The following is a 25,886-nucleotide window of genomic DNA, read 5'->3' on the forward strand; positions in this document are numbered from 1 at the left end:
GCTCTGCCATGCCAATAACTAGAGCAAACACCTGCAAGTTTCAAGCAAAATTTCTTTTTTTTTTTTCTTTTTGAATTTCTCTCTGAACCATATCAAAGAACAAAGTCCTAGTTAGTATTGCCTTTAATGCCCGTTCCTGTTCTTTCCCGTTTCTATTTGAAAAGTCCCTGAATCTTCTAGTCACTTGAAAAAGCAGGAGGGCACCTTGTCTCTTTGCACTGGAACTGGGCACTGCAGAAAGATCAAGTGCAAATCTGACTCTTGTTGGGTATGACCCTGCATGTGATGGAAGAAGCTCAGCTCTGGCTAGCACAAAGGACAGCTGAGGTTGCTTAGGGCTGCACAGTATCAAGCCCTCCATGACTTTCCTCACAACTCTGCTAAGTCTCAAACCCTGCCAAGTCCCCTTTCTAACCTAAGTTTCCTAGACACATGGTACAGGCTTTTTGGACAGCAGGGCGCTTGGCAGCTGTTTGAACTGAGAAAGCACCTGCTGTGTTAAGCTCATTTTCCATTCTTAGTGCTTCTTCCTTCCTTCCTTATTTCATTCCTGGGCTGGCAATCTTTCTAAGGGTGAGATCACAGGCCAAACCTTGCTGGCTTAAATAAGTATGTCATTAAAAAATAAACTGAGAAACAAACCCAGTCCTCCTGTATCATGGACAAGAATTCAATTAATAGGGAAGAAGGCTCTCTGGTGAAAGAGAGGAAGCTAGGCACAGCGAGGTGGAAGCACATCTTGATCATCAGATCAGCGGAGAGACAGTATGCCTTTTGTAGTCACTTAATAAAGAATCCTTTGCGTATAAAAATAACATTCCACATCCTGAATGTAATGGAATAATTGGTTTTGTAGGAGGACTGAGAGTGGCTCTCAGGGGAACTAATCTGGAAGGGGTAAACTTGGTGTTGTTTGGATCTCAGCCTTGCCCAATTTTGGAGGATGACAGAAATTCAACAAGAATTGAATGCGAAGTTCCCTCTCGGGTAAGAAACCACATTGTTTGGGGAACTGACAGCAGCCTACAGTAATTTTTTGTGTTTTCCTGGCCTGAGCTACACTGGGGGAAAGGCAGGCAGTAGCCCATCAGCCAAGTCTTGGTTGTGGGACCTACCTACAATTTAGACCAGTTCAATTGACATTAGACTGATAGGTGATTTATGAAAACCAGTGAAACACCAAAAAATTCAGATGGCATTGTCATTAGCTAAGCGTCACATAAGCAGAATTGGGGCTTTGAATGTCAGTGAAATTGCCCATCTCCACTTTCAGTTGTCTACTAGCAGATTAAACATGCCTGGGACAGTTGCTCTTGCTCACATTGCTGAAATCTCTTCAGCTCCAAATCCTCTACTTTATATCCAGACCTCCTTTGCATGTTATCTGTGTGTCATTCCTAGGGATTGTTAGCAGCAATGATCTTTCCTGCATAGCAAAACTACTCGCGGGACGATGGTAGTAGTGTAAGCGTAGGGATAACTGTCTGTGCCTACGACCTACTGCTGATTAATTTACTAGTACAGATACAGGAAATGAAAATGTGCATGGTTTGGGATTGTTTTAAGTTTTTTATGTCTCCATAGATGTCCCTTTAAACCCAATATAACTGTACACATTTGAGTCTGGTGTATATACAAATTTTGCCAGTGCCCATGTGCCTGAATTATTAGGCATAGGAAATGCAGGAATATAGGGAATAGGTTTTTTTTAATTGGTGTGTTCTTATCCTTGACATTTTCTTCATTTCTGTTTCTAGGGGACAGAAGATGCTGCTGTCCATGTGACGCTAATTTCTGGTTACCAGTCAACAACAGTAACCAACTTGTTCCAGTATGATCCTTCCTTAAACCCTGCTGTTGTATCACTGAGCAGGAACAGAAGTGGCATAGCAGGTGAAAAGGCTGCAGATGTGAACTGGGCATCGTCTGTAGAAGTGTTACTATTGCTGGTGGTGGTGGGGCACAGGGAATTTAGATCTATGGAGTCTGGTGATCTGATGCTGGGTTTTTTGTTGTTTTAACTTGTAGCCCTCACGTTATCTGCTAATCCTGATCAGTCCTGGTTGGTTTATGTTGGGTTTACTCTAGCATACACGAGATAATGAGTTGCTTGCCAGTATGGATGACATCCACAGGATGTCACGTGTGGTATAGAGCTCCTTTTGTGTCACATTTCTTTAACTCTGCTCTGAAATTATCCTGCCCATTCATTCTTGGTAATAAGTTCAGCCACGACAAGAGAAGTGAGATTCTTCTCCAGTACCCCAAAGAGTCCATCATAAAGTGCATCACGTGCATTTTGGCTTGCTGAAAGCAGAAAAGAGGCAGCTCTTGCCTTGCTAAACCCAACTGTTTCTTTCAGTTTGACCTTACAATCTGTTACTTTTCAGTGTGAGACTTCATGGACTGTGGACCAAGTAGAGCTCATGGAATGTTTAGCATTCCTGTCTTTTTAAAGTTTCTATTTGGAGTTGGGTTTTTTCTCATTTTCTCATTTCCCTTCCTTTAATTACACACCCCCTCTCCCCCAGTGTTTTGGCCAGGCATTGCAAATAGAAGACATTAATGGTGAATGGTGCCTGCTTACAGAGGAGTCATTTAGGAGGAAGTTTTATTATATTTGTGTGGCGAACAGACACCAGATTCCTAGTACCTGTGAGAGAGAGAGAAAGGAAGATAGGGCAAAGACAGAAATATTCTTGCTTTCCCACCTACCCCATTCCCACTCCTACAAGGATGCAATTACCTGATTTTTCTTTTTTTCTCTCATTTGCAACTTCTCCAGTGCACACCTTAATAAAGCTCCCCTGGCTGGACTTGGTGGGGATGCAAGGAGTTAGGTGACTGTTGGTGCACACCCAGCATTTCCATTCCTTTCCCCAAATGCCCTTGTCATTTTCTATTACTTCAGAATGCATAAATAAGAGAAAACGTCCTTTATCACCTGAATATTATTCAGATGCCGTAGCACCAAGGGGAGAGTTTTCTGGCCGTGGGCAGCTCAGGTGCGAGGAATTCCTTAACGTTATAGGGTCTCGTGAATGGTGGTGTAGCTGAGTTCCATCTCCTGTTCAGAACCTCCATGACTTCGTCTCTTACTATAATTTTCCTCCTATATAATAAAAAGAATAAATAAATTACACCAATGCCTTCCAGGCGTCTAGGATTAAGCTGACAGTTGACCAAGAGTCCAAAGACTTCATGTTTTTAATATATTCAACTTTGCAGGCTTTCAAACTTTATTTGACACTTCGCACATGCAGAATCGAAAAGTGTTGGTTTTGAGACCTGCTTAGAGAAGCTGGTAGATGAGGGGAGCTTTATACAGACTCTCCTGCTTCATGAAGAGCAGAGACTTTTCCAAAGCTGAGGCTGTGAAGCTGAATGGTAACAGTGACTGTGCCTGCTGTGAAGGTGATACTAAAGCCAAGTGACCTTGGCTTGGGAGACAAAATTACTGCTCAGATCTGAATCTCTTGTAAGGATGCTTCAAGTTCTAATTTTTAAGACGAGAGAGCAAAGCAGGTGATCTGCTCTTATCTCACCTAATAACAGTGGCATGTGCTCAATGAGGAAAAGAAATGGGCAAAACTGAAGCTGCTCTGGGACAGCTGATCTTCACCAGGTGTTGTGGAGCAACTGTGTGGGTAGACAGGTGTTTTGGGCTGGCTGGTTTGGAGACATGGTAGAGATATTGATACTTTTTGCTTGATGAATTTAGGAAAGGGATTTATATAATATAGTGGTCTATGGCAGCAGGGAGTTGTACTTGAAGACTCCTCATCCTGTCTGTTCCTGCTCCTGTGCAACTGAACCCAGAGCCTTCGGGGGGAGACAGGAGGATAAGATTCATCTCCTAAACATGTCTCTGCCCGTGCTTGTTGTTTAGATGTCTCTCAAAGTCAGTGAAGAGAGACAGGCAGTTCTGAGGTGAGATTCACCACAGCTCTTTGGGATGTCTTCCATGCGATAAGATGAATGATGTCATAAAGGTCCTGTTTCTCTTCATTGACTGCAGATATAGCTACCTCAATGAAAATACCTTTATTTGGACTTACGTACACTGCCCTAATTTTTAAAGCTGTTTCAGGAGGAATTTAGGTTATGAAATTCCCTTCTCCACTGCCCTTGTCCTCTTCTATTACTTACAATATACCCAAATAAACGGAAGTATCATCTGTCATCTGAATATAACTTTGTCTCACAACAAAGCTTAAATGGGAGAGAGAGACATGTTTCCTGAGAACAAGGTGCTTTGGAGCATGTGTGAGCATCATGTGGTAGATCATTTCTCTGTGGGAGGATACTGTTCTAGATAGCTCCATGACGCTGGAAAGCGCGGTCTGTGTCGTTGTCAGGGATTTAGGAAAAAACGCGGAATTCTTCAGCTCCAGTTTGTGAGCTTTAGAAAGGCTTTTATCAGCTGCAGATGTTTATAGGATAGTCATTTATGGCAGGGGGGCTGTGGATCCTATCGTGAGTGTGAACCAGCAGGCTGAGAGTAGCTGTAGATGGTCATAGCCAAGTTCACTGTGCTAATGTCTGAAGACAACTCTGGTGGCTGCTGACCTTATCAGGGAGGTGAAAGGTCTGAGGAAGGTACAGAACCACTGTAGTCTTCAAATTTTTTTTTTTTTTTTTTTTTTTTTTTTTTTGGGCTGATGGACATGACTGGATCTGTCCTGGCATAATGGAACTCCATACTCTCCCTTGGGCAATGGTTCTGTGTGCTAAAATAACTGCTGCCAGAAACATGGGAATAGTTTCATTCATTCTGCTCTCTGCAGGGGGCCAGGAGCTTCAGGTTGGAATATCCCAGTTTGCCACCTACCGAGGGTCAGATATCAAGGTCCGAATTGGAGGCTCATGGGCACAGATCCAGGTGCAGACAGACTGTGGTGTTAATGTGACGCTTCCAGCCTTGGCTGCGGGATGGTACCATGTTTCTGTCCTCATCAATGACATTGCTGTCTCTTCTACCAGGTGTGTCGACGTGTGTGCTTTCCTTAATATAAAATTTAATTCTCCAGCCTATTTGGTGTTTCAGGGTTAATCTGAAAACGAAGGGAAGAGTTTTCACAATTTTGTACCTAACTGTGAAATCTGCAGTGTGGTATAAAATTATGAATAATTATCAAGGCATTTATTGATCTGTGGAACTCAAGTCAGCAGACTGCTGATGCTTGTCAATTAATTCCCGTTGGATCAGGAGGAGGCAGGAGAGAAACGTTTTAGAAAAAACAGTTGATTTGATGAAAAATGCATATTCAGGCAATCAAAGGTATTCACAGATTCAGGTCAAATGCAGATAAATCCTGCTGTAGGAAAACAACAGAAGAAAAGAAACACTTTTCATGAGAAAAACAAAAGCCAGTTTGAAAAATAAAAAAATTGCTTTGTTTGGAGAATTTTTAAATGATGCTATTTCCATCTTCTAAGGCGACACTTCAAGTTCAAGCCTAGATAAATCTAGTCTAAATGAATTAAAATGTGGGGGAAAGCCGACCTGAAAGTGGAATGTAACAATATGTTCACAAGCATTGCAGTTTTGCTCCTCATCCACTTAGCTCTCATCCTCAACAGCTACTAGGAATGATCCTGAAACAACGACTTTGGGGAGAAGCGAGCTGCTTTTATTGCTCACAAACCACCCTAAGCTGCTTGCTGCATTAATGAACTTCAGAAGGAGAAAGCCTGTGGTCTGTGGGATGACACCCAGACTCATCCTATTTGATTCTGGAGTCTGTTAGCAGCACTTTGTCTGTAGGGATAGAGAGTAGAAGGAGACAGGCCATCCCATGAGACAACTCTGATCTCTGGTGGCTGGATTGCAGGCTTGGGAAGGACTACTTCTCTAATGTGTCTTTTTACGGCAGGATGTGGTTTTGAAAGGAGGGTGATAAGGAGGAAAAACAGATGTAGGTAGGATAGAAGCAGAGCTAAACCCTTATCTGAGCGGGCTTCAGGAGATTGTGTCTGGGTTTCCTCCTGTTGTAGTTACCCACTGTCTGGTGGGTCGATGTAAAGAAGGAAGAGGGCTGAGATGTCTCCTCAATGTCCTTGCGTCTCCTGTCAGTGGGTATGGCTACAGTATGAAAACCTCCTCCTCCTATTCTTGCTTCTTTTGATGGGTGACTCAGTGGCACCTCATGGACTGAATTTGTCTCATAGGTTTCCACTTGATAAGACAGTATTCACACTAGATGCAGCTTAAATCATATGCAAAAATTTGGGGTCTAGGGTGGTCCCGTGGCATTGAACACAAGGTGGCGTTTGGCCTTCCAAGCTAGAAGGGGTTGTAAGAAAGAACAGCACTGCAGCAGGAGAGAAAAATATAAAAATCCTACGCCCGCAAACCCCCTTTCTACGTTGCTTGTGTTTTGCAGCATTGAGCCGGTGATCCAGTACCTCTCGGAGATCTTCAGCATAGAGCCGTGTTGCGGTTCCTTTCTGGGTAAACAGCATTGGCACATTGGCAGCCACTTATGGAGGTTAAAGGGATCAAGGGCACAGTTTTCCTGCAGGAACGGAAAGGGCAGCCCATTTCACATCTGTTTAAATGAGGGTGCTTTAAATCCGTGACCTTTATTATACAGACATCAACCTGCAGCCGGCAACAATCTGGAAATGTGGGATTGTAGTGAGCATCCCTCAATCTGATTGGCTGGCTCAGGGCTCCCTGTGCTCTGAATTTGGCTTCCCCAAGTGTTTGTTCATGTATCCTCGCATGTTCCTATTGGGAAAACAAAGCATGCCCACACCTGACTCATTTGTGCTGGTTTTTTTTAGTCATTAAGCCTCCATTTCTCAAGGTTTTCTATTTCAAAGTTAGGTAGAAAGCAGGGTACAACTGTGGTTTGAAGCAAACAATAATTTCAAGTGATCCCAAAGGGGATGTTCATTGTTGTGGAGTTTGAAAGAAAAAAAAAAATCCTCTTTTTCAATGTTAAATTTAATCAAAAGTGAAATATTTATTAATCCCATTCCAAGCTTTTAAACACTGGAAATAATTTAAGACTGTTTCAGAGAAAAACACGACTGAATTAAAAAGAAATGTTCTACTTAAAGTCTTGAAAATCAGATTTGGGGTGGTTGATTTGTTTTGTCATTTGGCTGCTGGTGGTGGAGAGTCGAATCCCTGTAGCAAATTTGACACAAGCCCGTAGAAATGCTTTTATAGAAGACTGAGGAGTTCTTGTGATGCAGCCTGAGGTCCTCCACAGTTTGCTCCCCCAGGCTCACAACACATTCAAAGGCACAAAAACTGAGAGGCTTTGTGGTACGGGATTAGCTCAATAGTTTGTGAAGTGCCCAAGTCTTGAAAGATGAGTGTGGCTAGAACTTGGAGAGCAAAGCCTATGTAAGCTGCACTTAAAAAATATATATATTTCATCTTTCTTTTCATATTTAAGGGTAAACTGGAATTTAAATAAGAACTGATTAACTCTTTGGCTGTATTTTTACGAAAGGCTTAAGATGACTTAGAATTTCATCACTGCAAAAAGCTCCAGTTCTGCCCCTCCCTATCTCTAGTCTTTTGTTATCTCTAACACGTGTGGCCACCTGGATTAAAGATTTGAGCTCACTCAGAAGGAACCACCTTATAAACCAACTTATTTTCCAGCTAGATCATGGAAAAAGAAAGAGCAGGGTGTTGGGATTACCAGTACTGCAAGCTAAAGGAAGATGGAAAGAGGCTTCAGCCAGGCTCTGGGCTTGGAAGCATGGGGTTAGGCCGGGAATGCTGGGGAGTTTGCATTTGTGTGATTATCACTTCCTGAAACCCAAAACTGTTCCTTTTTTTAGTGCTGCCCTTATTCTGAGGGCCCTGGTAGGCAGCACAGATACTGCTGCTTTGCAAAGTTACGTAAATCCAAACATGGGGATTCACGGTTATTCCAGATGATTAGCACCTACTCTCAGTGGCCAGGGTTGGTACCTGAGCCTCCAAAGGCTGCTGTTCTCCTGTTAATGTGGAGAGGAAGACTCCACTGCTGTGTTGTAGAACAACTGTGCTGGATCAGACCAAAGATAGCCTGTCTCCCAAATTGACCCAAAACCGGGATACCTGAGGAAAATTATGAGAGGTGATGCTTTTTGACTTAGTCTTCCAGCTTTCAACACTAGATGCAAGGAGAACTTCAGCTTGTGGTCATAACTTTGTGCTCTTCCTGAATTGCTCTTCCATATGAGTAACCCTCTTGGTTCACACTAAGAGTCTGTTTATCCAGTTTTGTTGTCTTCTGTGGTCTTAAGTAGGTGCCCAGGGAATAAAAACATCCGGGTAATCACAGGGGAAGTCAGACATCCTGTCTTCCTCCAGCCTGTGCATGGAAAGCCTGGTCAGAGTTGCCTTTGACTGTGGAAGGGTTTGTGGTTCAAATGTTTTGGTTGAAAGTAGTCATACCTCATTCTGCTTCCCTGTATGCAAGAGGATCAAACTACCCCTATCATCTCCCTACCTGCCTGTGCAGATAGTCCCAGTCCCTGAAAAGTTCAGTCAGTTCACTCTCAGTGGCTCTCGCACAGCCGATTCCTCCAGTTCTGTGGTGGCTTTCTGCTGTCATTTAGTACCATTTTAGAAGGTCCCTGGCTATCTGATACCTCATCCTCCTGTCCATATAGGATTATCCTGATACGTGACTGCTATTTATCTCTATAGTTGTCTTGTTCCAAAAAAAGGGTTTAATTTCTTTATCCATTCAGCCTGGCTGAGACTCTGCTTATCAGATTTATCATGGTTTGTTATTCACACAGTCATTAATTCCTTTTCTGCATATAATTTTCTTCTTTATTTTGATTTACTCCTAGGTGGAACACTGCTTACAATCTATGGGGTGGGCTTTAGCCAAAATCCTGCCCTGCTTTCTGTTTCAATGAATGGGCAAACCTGTACGGTTACTCATTTGACAGAAGAGACAGTTCAGTGCCTGACCCCGCCAGCTGCTAATCTGTCTAATGAAGATTCACAAGATGTCTCTGTCAGAGTAAACATTGTCATCAGCAGTGGGTCAATGCAACATGTTTTCTCTGCAAAAAGGACCGCCACCTTTAATTACCAAACAGCTTTGACTCCTCTGGTTACCGTTGCTGAAGCGAAAATCACAGATAGCAGCCTCCTCTTGAGCATCCAGGGGATAAACATCACTGGATCTGTGGCTAAGCTTGGGCACAGTAAGTGTGAACTTGAGCTTCAACGTGGCAACAAGTCTGCAGTGCTTTCTCAGTGCTCTTTTCCACTGAATAGCCTGGAACCTGGGACTTACCCCATCCAAGTAATCCAGAGGCAGCTAGGATATGCTCATGTGGCAGCAAGGCTGCAGGCCCTTATGATAACTCCACGGATAACCTCCATATTCCCATCAAGAGGATCAATCTGTGGTGGGACATTACTCACTATATCTGGTATTGCTCTAAAATCCAGGAAGAATTTGGTACAGGTCAGCCTGGAGAGTAATTATTCCTGTGAGATCCAGAACACTGATAATGATGCCATTAGTTGTATTGTTCTTCCAGGGGCCCATCCTTTACGTTACCAGTGGCTGGCTGAGGCATCTTGGGCTATTAATGTCAGAGTGACTGTCAATGGGATCAGCAGTGTCTGCCTCGGGGACTGTACACTCCACCTTCATGAGCAGTGGACCCCCCTTGTAGATTCGGTGACCTGGGAGACCAATGAGACATTCACCCATGTGATGATCGAAGGGCAGAGGTTGGCATGGACAAGCGATAGCCCCGTTGTCCACGTGAATAAGCAGACTGTCTGCAAGGTAACTTTCTGGAATGAGACCAGCATCAGGTGCCACATAGACTGCATTGCCCCAGGGGAGCACAACATTTCCATATCCAACAGGAAAGGAGGGCAAGCGTGTTTCAGAAAAGTGTCCAGTATTCTCACCATCCTGCCCCAGGTGTATGAGTTTTACCCAAGAAACTTCAGTACCAATGGTGGAGGCCTGCTCACCTTAGCTGGCTCAGCACTGAAAGGAAAGAGAATGACTTCTGTTCTCATTGATCATCAGCCTTGCCATATTCTCAGTGTCACCTGTGGAACTATCCAGTGCTCCGTGCCTCCGGGTACTGGGTCTAGGGCTTTGAGTGTGAAAGTAGATGGAGTCTCCTATTACCTTGGAAGAATAAGTTACAACGAGGAGGTTACCCCAGAGTTTCTTTCACTTGTTGCAACTGGTCTCCTTCTAACGGTGACGGTATCACGGGTGACAGAGTTGGACACCATCTACGTATTTGTTGGAGACTTTGCTTGTAGTGGTGTCACCATCACTCTCTCTACTTTGCAGTGCTCAGCTCCTCCGCTCCCTGTTGGTGAGTACAGGGTGCTAGGCCTGGATGTCCCCAGGGGCTGGGCTTCCTCCAACCTGACGTTCACTTCTCAGCTGATGGTGACAGCTATGCATCACAACTGGGGTAAGTCATGAAGGCTTGTTGCAGCTCCTCCGTGGGGTACAGTGTGAGTGACTTTTTTTGGCATGAAAGAAAAACTATGAATTCAAAACAATACCTTTGTTGACAACTGGCTGTTGGACTCTGTCTTAAATCCCATTTTCCATTCTTTTCCAAGGTGGTTTGAATGGAGGAGCAGTTTACCTGTGTGGAACTGGGTTTTCCCCGGGGAAGACTTCAGTCACAGTCTGTGGTATCAACTGTGGACTCTTGGACAACATGACGACAACTGACCTGAGCTGTCTTGCCCCACGTTTACACGGTCAGCTATGACACAAAACCTGGCATTGTGTAAAAATATCCCCTAAAACCCATCTTGACCTGGAAGTGGGGCATCTCAGTGTATTTTGCCCCAGGGGAACAGAGAACAGCAGCAGCCCTGGAGAAAGGAGAGGAGCCAACACAGCATTGGCTTCTGGGTTTTGAGCTCAGTCCAAAGACTGAGAGTCAGGAGGATTGTCAGGGAGAGTTTTTGTGTCAATGACCATGGGCTTTGGGCTAGATCCATTGTGTGCCTTTGGCCACACAGGCTTTGTGGGTGTGTATCAGATGAGACCTCTTAACAGCAGTTCCTTGTGGCACCTATTCCTTGGGAAAACTGTCTCTCCTAATGTGCACGAGGGCTGTAGGATTGGGTACTCAAGAGCCCACTGGCCATCGTGACTGTCTTAAGTGAGTTGAGCCCCTTTCAGTGCCTTCTCTGGTCACATATGTTCTGTGGCTGCATGGTGAGACAGCTTCAGGGAGGTAAGGGGGTGGGAAGAAAAGGGTGAATGACTAGAACTATGAACAAATAAAGTACGGTGGCAAGCTCATACCTTTGGGAAGCTGGAGATAAGGATTTGGACTCCTCGAGAGGAAGATGGGATCATCACATGGCCAGAGAATCCTCCTTAACTGGAGAGAGGTAGCAGGGAATGATACCATGATCTCCAGCTGTCTCAAAAAGGGAAATAACCCTGCCTCGAGTTTGGAGGAAACTCTTTGAAATGGGCATTTTCAGGGACAAGGCATATTTCCTCCCTCTCCTACTGGTAGCACAGAATTAGACTCCTAAGATCTGTGGAAGGAAGAATTTAAGACTTCTAACTCTCACACTGAGACACATGCCATTTGCCAAATTCCAAGCCCAGAGCACCTACCTTGGTGCTGTAGCATTGCAAAGCTTAGTATTATGACACTCCAGCTCCTTCTTTGCTCTGATGCTAGAAGATGCTGAAGTCTACACAAATACTCATTGTTCATTGGCCATCGAGAGATCCTTAATCCAGGTGACCAAAGATCCCTTATAACCTCTTATCCTTTATAGACCTGGGTGGCTGGGAGAGTGTCCATCAGGGTAAATTGCCAGGGTTCTGCTCAAAGGTGTGTGGAATTTCTGTCCTCCAAAATAGTCAGAATTTGACTGGCTTCATGGCTGAGAAACCAGTCCAACATGAAATTCAACATTCTTTTGAGCAAGGACTGGGACAAGAGACATCTAGGGGCCCTCTTTAGCCTCACTTATTCAAAAATTCTAAATCTGCTCTTGTCATTTAGAACAGTTTCTTTCCTCATTCATGAGAGATACTAAGAAAAGTGGAGGGAGAGGAAAAAAAGGGCTTTAAAACACAACCACAAGCACTTGAACAGACACACTAAGAGGTTGTAAGGGCTCAATTTTCTTTGTTTTAAACAAGATCCAGACAAGATCCACAACTGCTTATTATTATTTTTTAAACAACAAAAAAGACACGGTGCTGGAGTGCTGACAAAAAAATAATCAGAGCGCAAACAGGGAAGTCTGGTTATTGCAGGAAGAATAGCAGGATAAAATGTAATATCAAATTGATCCAAACTGCAAAAACATTAATAACTGTGTTCAAAATTCACTGAGAGGTTGGCGGCAGAGGGAGCCTGGGGAAAACCCCCTTCCAGGCAGGCCCCCAGTGCTTGTTCCTGACACTAGATGTCAGCAAGTGATTGCTGATCGCTTCCCACTCGCTGGGTGCCCTTCTGGAGAGAAGATGCAAAGGATGTGTTGCCCCTCTAACCAGAGGGACACCAGCACTGTTCCTTCGAGGCCAGTTACAAGATAAGACAACCCCCTCTCTCCCCCTGCCGTGGATTTTTGCCTTGCAAATCTCACCAGTCGAGTTACAAAAATATGCCTCTGCCAATGGAGTATTTACAGGAAAAGGTTTGTGGTTTATGGTTTTTATTGCATTAAAAAAAATCCTTTGGAGGCTGCTCAAATCAGTGTTTGCCAGGCTATTTGTGCTCCCTGAGACAGCCTGTGTGCATCTACATGTGGCATCAGAGAATCTGTATACAGAGCAAGGTGCCGTTCAGGCAGCGTTCCTCCTGCTATCTAAGGGATTGCACCCCCACCATTACGGGTCTGAGTGGGTTTATTAAGTGCAGTTAGTCCACCTCGTGGTTTAAGCACTGCTGTTTTCCCGGGGAAGTGTGCCACTCGGCACTCGCACATCCAGTGCTCAGATTTTTCTTTCACAAGCCTCATCCACCTAGGAGAGGTGGCAAAGTGACTTCGGGGATGTGGGACCACCAGTCATGAAAGAGGTGGGAGGGGTAGATCTGTGATGCCCCAGGGCCCCTTCTGTGCAGAGGCTGGAGCGGCAAGGTTGGATGCTTGTCTGACACTTCCTGGCATTGCTCATGGACCGGGTGGTGGTAAGGGAAGAGTTCAAGCTGCATTTCCTCTGTTACAGCACACTATGAAGCAGAAACGCTCCCCTCCAGCACTGTGGGATGTCAGGTGGCAGCTCACTGCCCTGGGGTTTCAGCACTAGGTCATGTTGTGTCTGGCCTGCTTAAGATTAGAGATGTTCACGTGGGAATCCCCCACCGGTCCATCTAGCTTACTCATGTGATCAAATCTGTAAGGCAAGGCTCTGCAGGTAGGAAATGTGACTTCTTTCCCATTGAATAGTTTTCTAAGACAGGAGGAACCGCCGGTCTCAGCGGGATCCATCCATAAGCCTGCTCCATGGGGTCCTTAGGAATGGGTGTTGAGTTGGGTAGCAGCAAGGTTTTGGTTTGATCATGGATGAGAGCTGGGCACATCAAGTACTGAAACATGCTTAATCCAGAGCACAAGGCCTGGGAACGTAAGCCAAGACTCTTTTATGAACATAAAACTGTTCTCTTTTGCAAGCTGCAGAAAAATCAGAACAGATTTTTGAACAGAACAGAAATTTGAGTTTCATTGCTAAAGCTTAAGAAAATTAACAAAATTAAATAATTAACAAGACCACACTCCCTTTAAGGAAAACCAAAAACGGAACAAAAAACCCCAAACCAACTTAGAAGTCAATAAAGGTCTGGCAGGGAGATAACTGGCTTGATCCCCAGAGCTCTCCCCTTGTCTTGTTCTTGCTTTGTTACTCGTGCTGTAGCGCTGTTGATGAATGCAAATACAGCTGTGGATTCTGTTGAGCTCAAGTTAGATATACGGAACACATGGTTAATGTTCATGAGATTGAATTGTGCTCCTGTGGAAGATGGGAAGACTGGTAGGAAGCTTGAGGCAGGTGAGAAAATAACTGAATATTCCTACTAGGTGCTGTTAGGGTAGGTACCATACACAAGTTTTGCAGTAAGTCAGTACCTGAGACTGAATGTTTGACATCGGGGTAAGGGTAAAGAAGGTACCTTTAAAAGGAAGTGAACTGATACAAAAAAAGTCTGATTTGCTTGGCGTAACAGGTCTGATTTTAGGGTTTGGATGTAACAGCTCTTGGGATCTTTGTTAGCGAGTCCTGGATCAACTGTTAGCCAGATTACACTGGCAAAAGTGGGAGGATTAAGATTAAAGGCTAGAAATGAAATGAGGCTGGTTTAAAAGAAAGAGAGACATGTCTTGGTGGACCTCTTCTTATGGGACAAAAGGAGAGAGAGGAACGAGTTTTGCTTGCAGCAGTGCGGATGGTGCCAAGGAGGTGCACTGAGATAGGACCAAGGAGAACTTTAACCAGGGAAATGGGGTGATGTGTATGAGTAAATGCAGAAGATGAAGATATGAAGAGGACTTGTAGTGGCAAGTGAGCCCTCAGCAGGAGCCAGGGCCTCTGATACTTATTGTGGAGATCAACCAAAGGATCCAAGTGGTCCATTCTGTCTTTCAAATTCAGAAATGAAATTAAGAAGAAAAATGCATGTTGATTACACGGCAGGAATGTTCTGACAGTGAGATCTATCAGGCGGTGGAATAGATGCTTGCAAAGTCACCTCTTGGGACTTCTGAAACTCAGCTGTGCTAAATGAATGTCTCCTAGGAGCAATTCTTCATAGGCAGAATTTGGACTTGATGACCTTACCAGGTCTCTCTTTTTCACTCCTTTTTATCTTTTTTTTAACCTTTGCTTCTCTGCTAAACGGATGTTAATGCTATGCTCTGCTGTCCATTTTGTGAGCGCTGGATAACTGGGGACGTGTGGTTTGGCACTGCGACTCCTTGGGCACCTGTCCAATCAATCTGCGGCTGCCCTTGGAACTCCTGTAAGTTTTAGCCTCATCACATGTCCAGCAGTTGTTATTAAACAGTGACCCAGAACAAAGCCCTTGTGGTGAGCATCCCAGGATGGCTTAAGCCAGAGTATCCCTCAAAGACAGAGGTGAGGGCAGTCGGTCCCGTTACCAACCTGCAGAGATTTGGCTGCCGTTGTGTCTGATCTCAAAAGAGAAGCCGTAATGGGATGAATGCCTTCATCTCAGTGATGGGATTGTGTTACATGCGATTAGCCAGTTTGATCTTTAGAGGGAATATAAAGTATAAAGAAGCTTCATCATGGGGTTTGAACACTGACCAGTTAAGCAGGGAGAAGTACTGTGTCCCAGAACAGGCAGACTATGCTTTTAGGACATACTAAGTGTGTGGAAATCTTTAGTTGATTATATTTTGTTACTGTTGTGACAGGAGATAATGGTGCCAATAGTATCAAGGGATATTTGTGTTTAATGGTCAGAGGAAGGGGGGTGAAGGGCTGGGACTTTCTCCTAACTGAGAAAAGATACTAAATCCTCTGGGAGCAGGGAAATAGGAAGACCTCAGCGATCCCCAAGGAAGGAATGAGAAATGGACATCTCCTCAAGAGTAGTACCTCCATCGGGTGGACAGGAGCTGTAGGGTGTGGATATCAGATCCCTCTCCTTCCACCTGAGAGGGAGAGAGTAGTCTTAGGTTTGATTCTGGGGTTTATAGACTAACTAGGGTTTTCTTGGATTTTGCTTCAGCTAATCTCTTTACAATCCTTTGCAACCTTGCTCTTCAGCTCAGGCTTTATAGATGAATACCTTCATTTGCCTGATTGGATTTTAAAATTGTCTCAGCAGTTGGCAGGATGCAAGGCCTTATGTTCCTACAGGTCTGATAATATTGAGATGGAGGATACTGGAGCATGTCAGAAAGGCCTGATTTCCACATAACATTTTGGGGCTGTCCGAAGGGTGACAGGCTGTTCTTCTGCTGAGCTGTAAGGGCTGTGCAGGACATATCTTCTGGTGGCCCACATTAGCCAGGCAAGTTCTTTGACAGCAACAAGACATCTAGGAAAATATTCGTATCCCGAGATTCTGTGGGATGTTTCTAATACTCATCCTAAAATAGGGTTCAGCTGTTTCTCTACCCAGGAAAACTCTGCCATATTCTTTTTAAGATCACAAAAGAAAATCAAAGCCTCTTTTGATCGGCTCAGCAACCTGTTGTTTTTTCTTAAACTGTGGAATGTGAATTTAATCTTCCTTTGACCACTCACCTTCAGAGGGTGGTCAGACACTGGAACAGGCTTCTAGAGATGTGGTTGATGCCTCAAGCCTGCCAGTGTTTAAGAGGCATTTGGACAATGTCCTTAATAACGTGCTTTAGCTTTAACTTTCGGTCCTGAAGTGGTCAGGCAGTTGGACTAGATGATCATTGTAGGTCCCTTCCAACTGAAAGTATTCTATTCTACTTCTATTCCTATTCTATTTCTATTCTGTTCCTATTCTATTCTAAACTGTATGCTGGTGTTACTCCAGTTGGTTTCTCATCTAAGGTAGCTGAACATTCTCCATTACTGCATCTGAGCTTATCACACCCTGTGGTGTCACTAGGAGAGTAGAAGAGCAGAGCAGAAGGAGCTGTTATACCGTATTACAAAAGGGGAACAATTGCCTCTGTCCACAGGAAAGTTGTGGGTTTATAGAAGGAGAAAAAGAGCAGTGCCATTGTTGCTTGAATGTCTTTCATCTTTGCTAGTTCAGAGACGTTGTGAAGGCTGAAAAAAAAAAAGCATACATGTCGTATCTTTGGAAAAATTCCTGTAGCGAACTGGTCCTCCTGCAGGTTATTGCAAAAGCAAGTCCTAGGTGGTTCTTAGTCCTCTTGGATGGTATGGATTTGCCATCTAGCAGATTCAGGTATCCAGCGCCACTTAAAATGCCTTTGGAATGGCAGCCTAGTCTCAAGGAAGATGCAAGGCTTCTGTGTGAACTATAGAACACCTGAAGTGGCTCTAGACGCAACTTCTGGAAGATAAAGGTAAAATATAGGCATGATGCCATCATGCCTTTAGGCTTCTCTGTCTATTGTGTCTCTCATGTTTAGACGTAGGTCTTCGAGGCAGGGATTGTGTTTGTGTTTGAATGGGTGCTGCGCAAGGTAATTTGGAATTGGATAATTGGATCACTGGATTTGGGGAAGGAAAGAGATTAAGCACACTGCAAAATTTGTGAAGATGTGGGGAACTTTTTTCTTATTCTAAATCCAGAGAAAAAAAATTCAGAAAAATTGCAAACTCTGAAGTTCAGAGCAGATGAAATGCTGCGTTTTAATATTTAAAAAAACCACCTTAAACATTAAACAGTTATAAACTCTTCAAAAACACACCATATGAAATAATCATTTTTAGCAAAATGCTCTAAATCCTTTAGCATAGGAAATAGAGCATTTTCCTTTTTTTTTACCATTTCAAAACCTATTTTCAGAATTGCTTAGGAGTGAAGACATTCATTAGCAATGACAATTTGCCTGCAAACAAGATACCTTTTGAACAAACTGGAACTTTAAAAAACAAACAAACAAATAAAATCCTTTCTTGATAAATTCCCATCGACTGTGTTTCTGATACTTGAGGAACCCTCTTGGATACTATGGTGCAGACAAAACCTTTTCAGAAGTTCATTACAACTGTTTGATTAGTTCATGATTAACAAAAATTCTCCAAAAGTCTTTAAACGTCCAGGGTTTTGAGAGAAATGGTTTTGAGAGAAATGGTTTTGACTTCTGACATGGTTTAATACTTAAAGGATTAATTTTTTAAATTATTAAAACTAAACATTTCAGCTGATCTGAACTTCAGATCAGCTGCTCCCGTTACACTTCCTATTACATCCATGGAGTCAAAGTTGGACCAAGTCTCTAGTCTGAACGGCACAAAGCAAAGTAGGAGATCCCAGTTCACACAAGATCCCCAGAAGTCCTCCAAGCTCTGGCGATGCTTTCCTGAAACCCTGGATTTCAAAGTTAAGTTGTAACATCTCCCTGGTGAAAGAGTTGTGCCTCATACCTGATCTGTAAACCATTATGTATCTTCCTCAGAAGTAGTGTTTAGGCTTGTATTTAATCTCTTCTGTCACCTCCTCCTGGACAGAGCAATTTGACCCCAAAGACCATCCTGATGTTTAATGCACAAAGGAGGTTACATGCTTGCTCACACAAAGCAAAAGAGTCGGAAGGAGTTGCATTCTCATCCTCAAAAAGGGTGCACCAACAGGGAGGCTGGGACGTGCACATCATGAATCCACAGTGACAGCTCTCAGTAGCTAATATATGCTTAGCATCAGTGGTGTGTAGGCTGCTTCGGGTAACTTTTTTCCTCTCCTCTCTCTGCAGCTTCTTTGGCCATTCTTTGTGGCCTAAGACATTCTTCTGTTGATTGCCAAGAAGACAGAGCCACCTTCATTGAATGTGATGTCCAAGTCACGGTGGGTTCCTATCACCAGAGAGGATCTGTGACTTACCTGTATGTCTGTGAGGACAGTCCACCTCAGTGGCACCAGAGGGACATCAACCCACCCCAGAGGCGTTTTGCTGGACTCTTTGTCAGGTTAGTGCTGTGTCACTCCCAAGAGCTGAGGGGGCCCTTCCATGAGTAACATCCCCCAGAAGGTGTTCCACCTTTTGCAGAATCGACCCCTGCCAAATTATGGACTGAAGGTGCAAATTTGTAATTCTCAGGTTGATGCCAATAGAGCAATTTAGCCTTGAGACCACTAGAGAGCTCCGCTGGGTTGTGAAAGTCATTCCTTGTGCCTATCGAAGCATCTCTAGTCCCCCCTCCTTCCCTCCCATCTTTTTAAACTGTTTGAGAGACATCAGAAAATCCATCTTGTAAACAGCCTGCTTTGTTCCTTCTTAGGTTTTAATATTTATCTTCTGATCCAAAGCAACATCTGGTGGATGCCAATGGGGAAAAAGATTAGGCATTATGAAAAACAGAAGTCTTTTTTTTTCTCCCTTCCTCTCTCCAAGCAGTTTCATGAGTTAAAAAGTCACAGAGAAAATTCAGCAGGCTGTGCAATATTTACTCAGTGAGGGTGCTCAGTCACTTACTCAAGCTCAGGCTTTGCAAATCCAAGGCCAAGTTGCCCAGGAGTATAAACTGGTACTGTTGCCTTTAATGGAGTGGTGGGGATTTATACCTGCAGAGCGGTTACTTCTAGGAGGAAGAGGGATGCCTGAATTAGGGAATAAGCAGATGAGCAAAACTTTCCAAAAGACACTAGACAAATAGAGAATTAGAATATCGCTGCAGTGCGTTACCCGTGAGTTGCTGTGCGTGGTGAGCTCATGCCTGGCTGGTGCATGATGGTGCTGTCCAGGTATTTCAATGGAGCTGCAGAGGTTTGGTCCTTATCTTCAGCTAGTCTGTAGGTCACAGCTGGCATTGTGAGTTACCAGAAGGAGATCTGCATGCCCTGTGTTGAGGGAAGAACACCAACTGGCATTTACTGAACAAAGACAGAAGCACACGAGTTGCACAATTTTTTAAACTTCTTTTAAAATAATTACGAAGTTTCAAAAAGTTAATAAAAAAAAGGTTTACACAGTTAATAGCATCTGCCTGTGAGTCTGCCATTTCCCCCCCAGCAGATTTTTAGTTTTGACCTGGGCTTCACAAGGGATGGACATCTTAAGAATTACAAAATTCTTGTCACTTTTGAGAAAATCTGTTAGGCAGAAAGAAATTGTTTTCCCTTTGAGGGAGAGTAGGGCAGGATTCTGCCCTGATCTGGTGTTTGCCAGGCCAGACAGCAGAGATGTACAGCTGGCTAACTGATGTGTCCAAAGTCATCTTGTGCATTGATAATGTTCTACATCATCCTGGGAGATGGGGAGGACAATTTGCTGGGGGAGACAAGAGCAGGGAGACTTACAGGGGAGGAAAAAATATCTTGCATTGAAACAAGTTTCATTGGTTCCCAGAAAGACTTGTTGCAAACCCAGAAATTCCACAAGCTTTGCCTTGTCTAGCTGTACTTCGCTTTCCTTTTGCTCACATCAATGTAACACCAAAGAAGGTAGCCTACAAACGTGAGAGCAACAGGGTACCCTAATAGCTGTCTCTTTGCTTTTTGCTTCCTGTTCCCTTGGTCTCAAAATTGTGCTCAGCTCTTCACTGATAAGAATGCATCTGCAATGAGTTTATTGCTATCGTCGTTTTTCTTCTTGCTCTTTTTCTTGGTTTGGGCTGCTGCTGTGGAGGGAAGAGTCATGTAATTGCTGACTGCTTCCTTCTTGTCCAATTCAACTGTAAATGTCCCAGAGATGGGTTTACCATTCCTTCATGGAATTCTATTAGAGGGGTATTTCTGAATCAAATTAATCACCTTTTTCTTACCTGCTGTTTTCCCATTCTTCAACCTTTTTGTTATCATTGACTTTTCCCCCCTATTGTGCTTGTGCTTGTCTGGTAGTTAGAAATTAAAACTTGGGCTACTGAGGAGTTTTCCAGAGCACTGAGGTTGGGGATTTTTGCGTTTTTTGTTTTGTTTGTTGTTTTGGTTTGGTTTGGTTTTTTTCTGGTGATCTGTTATAAACTGGTTCTTGCTGAAGGGAGCAATGATGATGGTTTGATTTCAAGTGAGTTACCTAATCTGAAAAACATGGGGAAAAGTAAAGGAAGAGAGAATTTAAAGTCATCCAAATTACCTGTTTCAGAACTTTTGAAAACATTCAGAAAAATTCAGATAAAAAGCCTAATTTACTAGAAATGAACTGTTTAGGAATTTCTGAAACAATAGATGTTGATTTGCTGTAAATATTAATAGTAATGAAAAAGAACAACAACAACAAAAAAATATGGATTTGAGTTCTGAGCAAATGTTCAAGAGCTAAGACATTTGTCCCAGGATGGGGACAAAACTACTGGAATTAATCCTGGTTTATCAGCACATTAAATCTCTCATTTCTTACTAGTTTTACAGTGGTTTGAATAAAACTGCTCCTAATCTAGTCTGTACTAGAGCCTGTGCTTTATGAACACATTATGGCAAATGCACATTCCTTAGAGGTGCAAGCCCTGCTGTTGACAACACTGGTACCACGATACGTCCCTGAATGTCTTTCCTTCTTTTCCTACATATCCTTTAATCCGGCATCAAGGTTGCAGGATGCAGTTACTGCAGGACAGGGATGACCTGGCTCCTTGCCTACAAGCAAAGCTTTTAAACTTTTAATAAAAAGTGAACAACCACCCAAAGGTCCTTGCATTGACTTCAGCCTGTCAAATTGGGCCAATGACAACCCCTTTCTGCCTTTAAAACCGCTGGTTGCTTAAAAGATGCAGCTTTTTCTTGTAGCATTAAAAAGAACTACTATCCAGTCTTGAAAGATAGCCCAGTCCGTTGAATTATTGCATAGGACAAGCACAGTTCTCAAAGTGTTGCTGTCAACAGCAAGTGTAGCTCCCTATGACTGACTTTTGAATATTGATACAGCAGAGGGAAAGGTTTGTTTAAGTATAGAAATAAAAATTGACTGTTTAAAAGGTTCAGCTATTTGCAGAAGGCTTCTTTTTTTTTTTTCCCTGTCGTTTCTAATGTGTCTTCTTCCTGAAAGGGGTGACAAAACCCTGAAAAGGGGTGACAAAACCCTGAAAAGGGGCAACAAAACCCTGGAAACAAAACAAATAACCCCTAAAGGCACTGTCAGAGCAGCTCTTTGTACAGTGAGCTGCCACATGCAGCATGGTTTGAAAACTTCAGGTTCATCAAATCATCCTGATCATCACCCTCCCCAAAAAGCTCTTGGCTTCCCATCTGGGCCGATTTTGGTCGAACTTAGGCTCCTAACTTTGGCACTTCAGAAAATCCTGTGAGAGGGGGCTTTCAGGTATCTGAAGACCTCTGAAAATCCTGATCCTACCTATCTGATCCACTATTTTGTTAAGTAAACCACATCACGAACTCTGTCCTTTCTCAGCTGTTCAGAAAAGTTGTTCAATTTCTGAGCTGTGTCAGTGTTGCTATAACTCATCTCCTTCCCTCTCTCCTTCCCACAAGTTGCGTGATGTATCTGATGGTGGGATAGGGCGAGGAGGAAGAAGGAGCAATGGCTGAGGAAGGTATGAAAAGTTACACAGGATTACCCTGTCCTGATCCAAAGCCTGTAGAAGAAAACTGGGAAGTTTTCCCCGCATTTTGAGGGATGTTGGATCCTTTGCTCCCCCTAACAAATTGCTACCAAAGTCAGCAGCTGTCAGCAGCAGGACCAAAGGAAAAAATATTTCTTTCCCACCACTTTTCTATTACTTCTTTGCCCTACGCAAGGAGAGGCTTTGGAGCAAATGTCTGTTAGTATAACCGGCACATATATCGAATCTGCTTAGTCTGGGCTGTTAAGTAAGTTTAATTAATTTACTAAGTTAATGTTCCAACACTAGCAACAAAGCATCATTGCAATCAGCTGGGTAGCAGGAATTGGAACCCCTAAATGAGCTCATTTTTTCACAGTTGGAATTAGGGACCAGTTAGCCAGTTGTGTGGTTTTTCCAATTTCTCCACTTGCCCGAGGGGAGTTGCGAGTTATTCATTCCCTATTGCTAAGTGTGAGTAAGATGGGGAGGGGGGAGACACGAACAAGCCCTGCTCCGTGTAGGAGTCCATCTTTGATCCTAACACTGCTGATTCTGTAGCCGTTGTCTGCTCTTATCTCTCTGCCTTGGTCCTAGAATGGCATTTGCTACTCTTTGTGATAGTTTGGGGGAAGCAGAAGGGCATCACTGAGAGATATTTACTGCGTGTACTTTCATCCTGAGTGTGTGCAGATAAAGGGGGGAAAAAACAAATAAACAATAAAAGAATGGAAACAAAATTACAGAAATTTGCAAAGTTTGACAAATGGTGGCCAGGAGTTGCCACAAGCTAATGGCTTGCAATGATTAATAAGAGTAAAAATAATTGCATTTCATTAAGATTGATGACACCCCATTTAACCTCCCTTCTCGTTTCAGCCCTAAAGTGGAAAGAGATGAAGTTCTCATCTATAATAGCTCCTGTAACATTACCATGGAAACTGAGGCAGAGATGGAGTGTGAGGGAGCTAATCAGCCAATTACCGCCAAGATTACTGAGATATGGAAAAACTGGGGCCAGAACACTCAGGTATAATCAAATCTTTTTTACAGACTGATTCAAACAGCTTAAAATTAAATTTGTAATATTGTGTACATTTAAAGGGGGGGAAAAAAACAATTTAGGCTGAGCAGCAGCAATATATAATATTAAATGCTTTCCAACTTTGAATAGCAGTTCTAATGCAGCACGGCTGAATTAATGGTTAACTATGGTTAATCATGTATTTTATGAGACATAAATGAGTGTTACCGTATTTTCTGGGCAATGTGTATCTTTTTTAACACTCCTCCTGATATATGTAAATTCAAAGTCTGTTTCGAAAGTGGTATTTGCTGTTACTTGAGCAGAAATCTTAGCTGTGAGACACAGTTTCAGCTCGCCGGCAGAGATTTAGCAGTCAGTATTTTTGCATTATATTTGGGCTTTGCTCCTCTTCACTATCTGAAGTAAAATGGGACAGTCTTCCCAGCGCTAATGTGTGGATATAGCAAGAAGACAGACACACCTATGCGGGGTTCGTGACTATATCTGAAATATTCATTTAAAACATAGAATGTTGTTTTAGAGTCCTCATGGTGTTGCAGGGTTTTGGGGAGTGTTGAGCGGAATCCTAAGTTATGCTACCTGTGAGAAGAAATTCAGAGGGGTGAAAGTCAGCTATCCCTTTGTCGCCATCCTTTCCTAAATGAGAAGCTCCTGAGAAGTGGTGGAGACCTACCACGTACAGGGCAGTGCACGTGGGAAGAGTTACACACCTGAGTGGTGATAAAAAACAAAACCTGTTTTTTATCTATTAAATTATCACTCTGACTTCTCAGTTTGTTCAAAACCTTGGAAACTGAAATTTGTTTGCTCAGCATTGATGTTAAAGCTATCACGGCAATTTTTAACTCCACTGTCTGCAACAGCATTTCCTGTACCCACCACCCCACCCCAGAAGTAGTTGCAGTTTCCTGGCAGAGTAATTTTGGTGTGTTTCTATCATGTTCTAGATACTTTACTGAGAGTTGCAGAATATTTGCTCTGCAAATCTACCTTACATGTACGTTACTATTGCAGCTGAGTACTTCAAACATAATTGTTGTCCTTCTTTCTGTTCTTGTTCTGTGAAGGAATGTCACATGTAACCTTTTACGTATTAGTGTTCATTTGCTGGTCAGTCTTGCTAGTTCTGCTGCCAGAAACTTGCCCAGCTAAGGAGAAAAGGCAGCCAAAAAACAATTGCTAGTTGGCGATTGCAGGAGGCTGAGCAAAGGGGAGCACTCGGGCAAGAATCAGATGAAATGGTAACTGCTCCTTTCATTCATATTTTCCATCCCAAATGTGGTAAGGGCATCTCTACGTCCCTAAAGCCCAGGCTGCAGCGTAGAGGAGCTGCTGCCTGCTGTTGGCTGTGATCTGAAGAGCTCGGCTGTGTCACAGGTCTTGTAGTCTCAGAAATTAGATGGTGACAGGTCGTCTTTTGATTCTGGTGAGAGCAAGAATAGGAAGAAGTTGTGAGGTTTGTCCCTGCTACTGTTTTTCCCCTCAGAGTGGAGAGAACTGAGGAAGTCCTAAGAGTCCTGCATGAACAAATTCATTCAGGGAGAACAGGATGAAACCAGCAGCACTTTCAGATCCAGGATTTGCTGCTGCTTAACGAACCCAGCGGGTATTTGGAATCATTTTATCCTTCTTCCCAAAACTGGCCTGGGTGAGCAGAGGTGGATGGGTGGGGAGTTCAGATAAATGGATTCAATTTTGGTCCCTTTCTTGCTGACAGCATCCCATTAAGATTTATGACCTGGTGTGGCGTACGCATGCTTCACTGTAGAGGTTTAAATCATGTCATGTGAACTGGCCTTACCTTTCCAGTGGAAATAATGGTCCCCAGGTTCAGCACCAAGCAGTGAAATGCATTAATAGCACCACGTGCCTTAGGATAATGGTGCTATTAGCAGGCAGCACGGCTCTGTGTACAAGTAATGGGACTGCATCTCTTTATAATAACATCTGGCACTTCTATTGCACTCTTATGCAAGGATCTCAAAGCACTTCATAAAAACCAAGGCTGATCTGTAGCATTCTCAGTCTAGCTACACTGCTCAGTGTTTTGTATTCTGCTGACTCTTCCACCAGCTGAATGATGCCTGGGCAGGCTGATAACTCAGCAGTGAGTCAGAGCAGAGGTGGTAACTCAGAAGGTTGGAGCAGAGATGATTAGATGGTGATGGAGCTCCAGGATTAGGATTGGAAGTAAAAAGAGGCATTGCAAAAAGACTGAGAGAGTCTTGTAATATCAAGAGCATAGAGGGGGAATTGGCGAGAAGAGGGAACAACCTCAGTTCAGAGTAAAAAATAAAAAAAAAACTTGAAAAGGTTGGTTCTAGGAACTTGAGTCTAAGGGTCACGAGTTTTAGGGTGAAGTATTTTTTTCTTCAGTCTTTAGGACCTGTCCATAATTCTTAAAATAATAAGGAAGTTATTAATGTGTTTAGTTGGTATTTGGTAGACCCGAAATGAGGTGAATGTAGACTGTGAATGTGACAATTTTTTGCAGTAATCTCCTGATGGGAGAAAGCTCCAGATGCCTGTGAATGAGTGTGGTGGGTGTATGAGAGAGGCTGTGTGACTTGATACCCCAGGAACAGGGAATTGAACTCCAGCTGAGACGGTGATCTCTTCCAGGTCTTCGTTTCTATGATGATTTTATCAGTCCTGTTACTGATAGTTCACAGACATGACATCACAACACGGAAAAGAAATCCATGCGTAAGGGTCCTGGTGTACAGCAAGTGGCACAGGCGTGATATGCCTTCTTTGACCAG

At 43.4% G+C, this 25,886-nt stretch overlaps 1 protein-coding gene across 1 annotated transcript in view; it reads left to right on the plus strand.

Moving 5' to 3' along the window:
- LOC104501107 (fibrocystin-like) overlaps positions 1–25,886 on the plus strand; it is a gene marked incomplete at its 3' end in the record, with an annotated part of 97,597 nt that overhangs the window by 37,387 nt on the left and 34,324 nt on the right. The window contains exons 27-34 of the mRNA XM_010144861.1: positions 857–987; positions 1,758–1,893; positions 4,788–4,983; positions 6,387–6,454; positions 8,812–10,425; positions 10,580–10,723; positions 18,335–18,548; positions 22,956–23,106. Of these exons, the coding sequence (XP_010143163.1) occupies positions 857–987; positions 1,758–1,893; positions 4,788–4,983; positions 6,387–6,454; positions 8,812–10,425; positions 10,580–10,723; positions 18,335–18,548; positions 22,956–23,106 (2,654 nt within the window). The remainder of the gene's footprint in view (positions 1–856; positions 988–1,757; positions 1,894–4,787; positions 4,984–6,386; positions 6,455–8,811; positions 10,426–10,579; positions 10,724–18,334; positions 18,549–22,955; positions 23,107–25,886) is intronic.

This window comes from Buceros rhinoceros, unplaced genomic scaffold, assembly GCF_000710305.1.
Source record: "Buceros rhinoceros silvestris isolate BGI_N320 unplaced genomic scaffold, ASM71030v1 scaffold1551, whole genome shotgun sequence".
Taxonomy (NCBI): Eukaryota; Metazoa; Chordata; class Aves; order Bucerotiformes; family Bucerotidae; genus Buceros; species Buceros rhinoceros.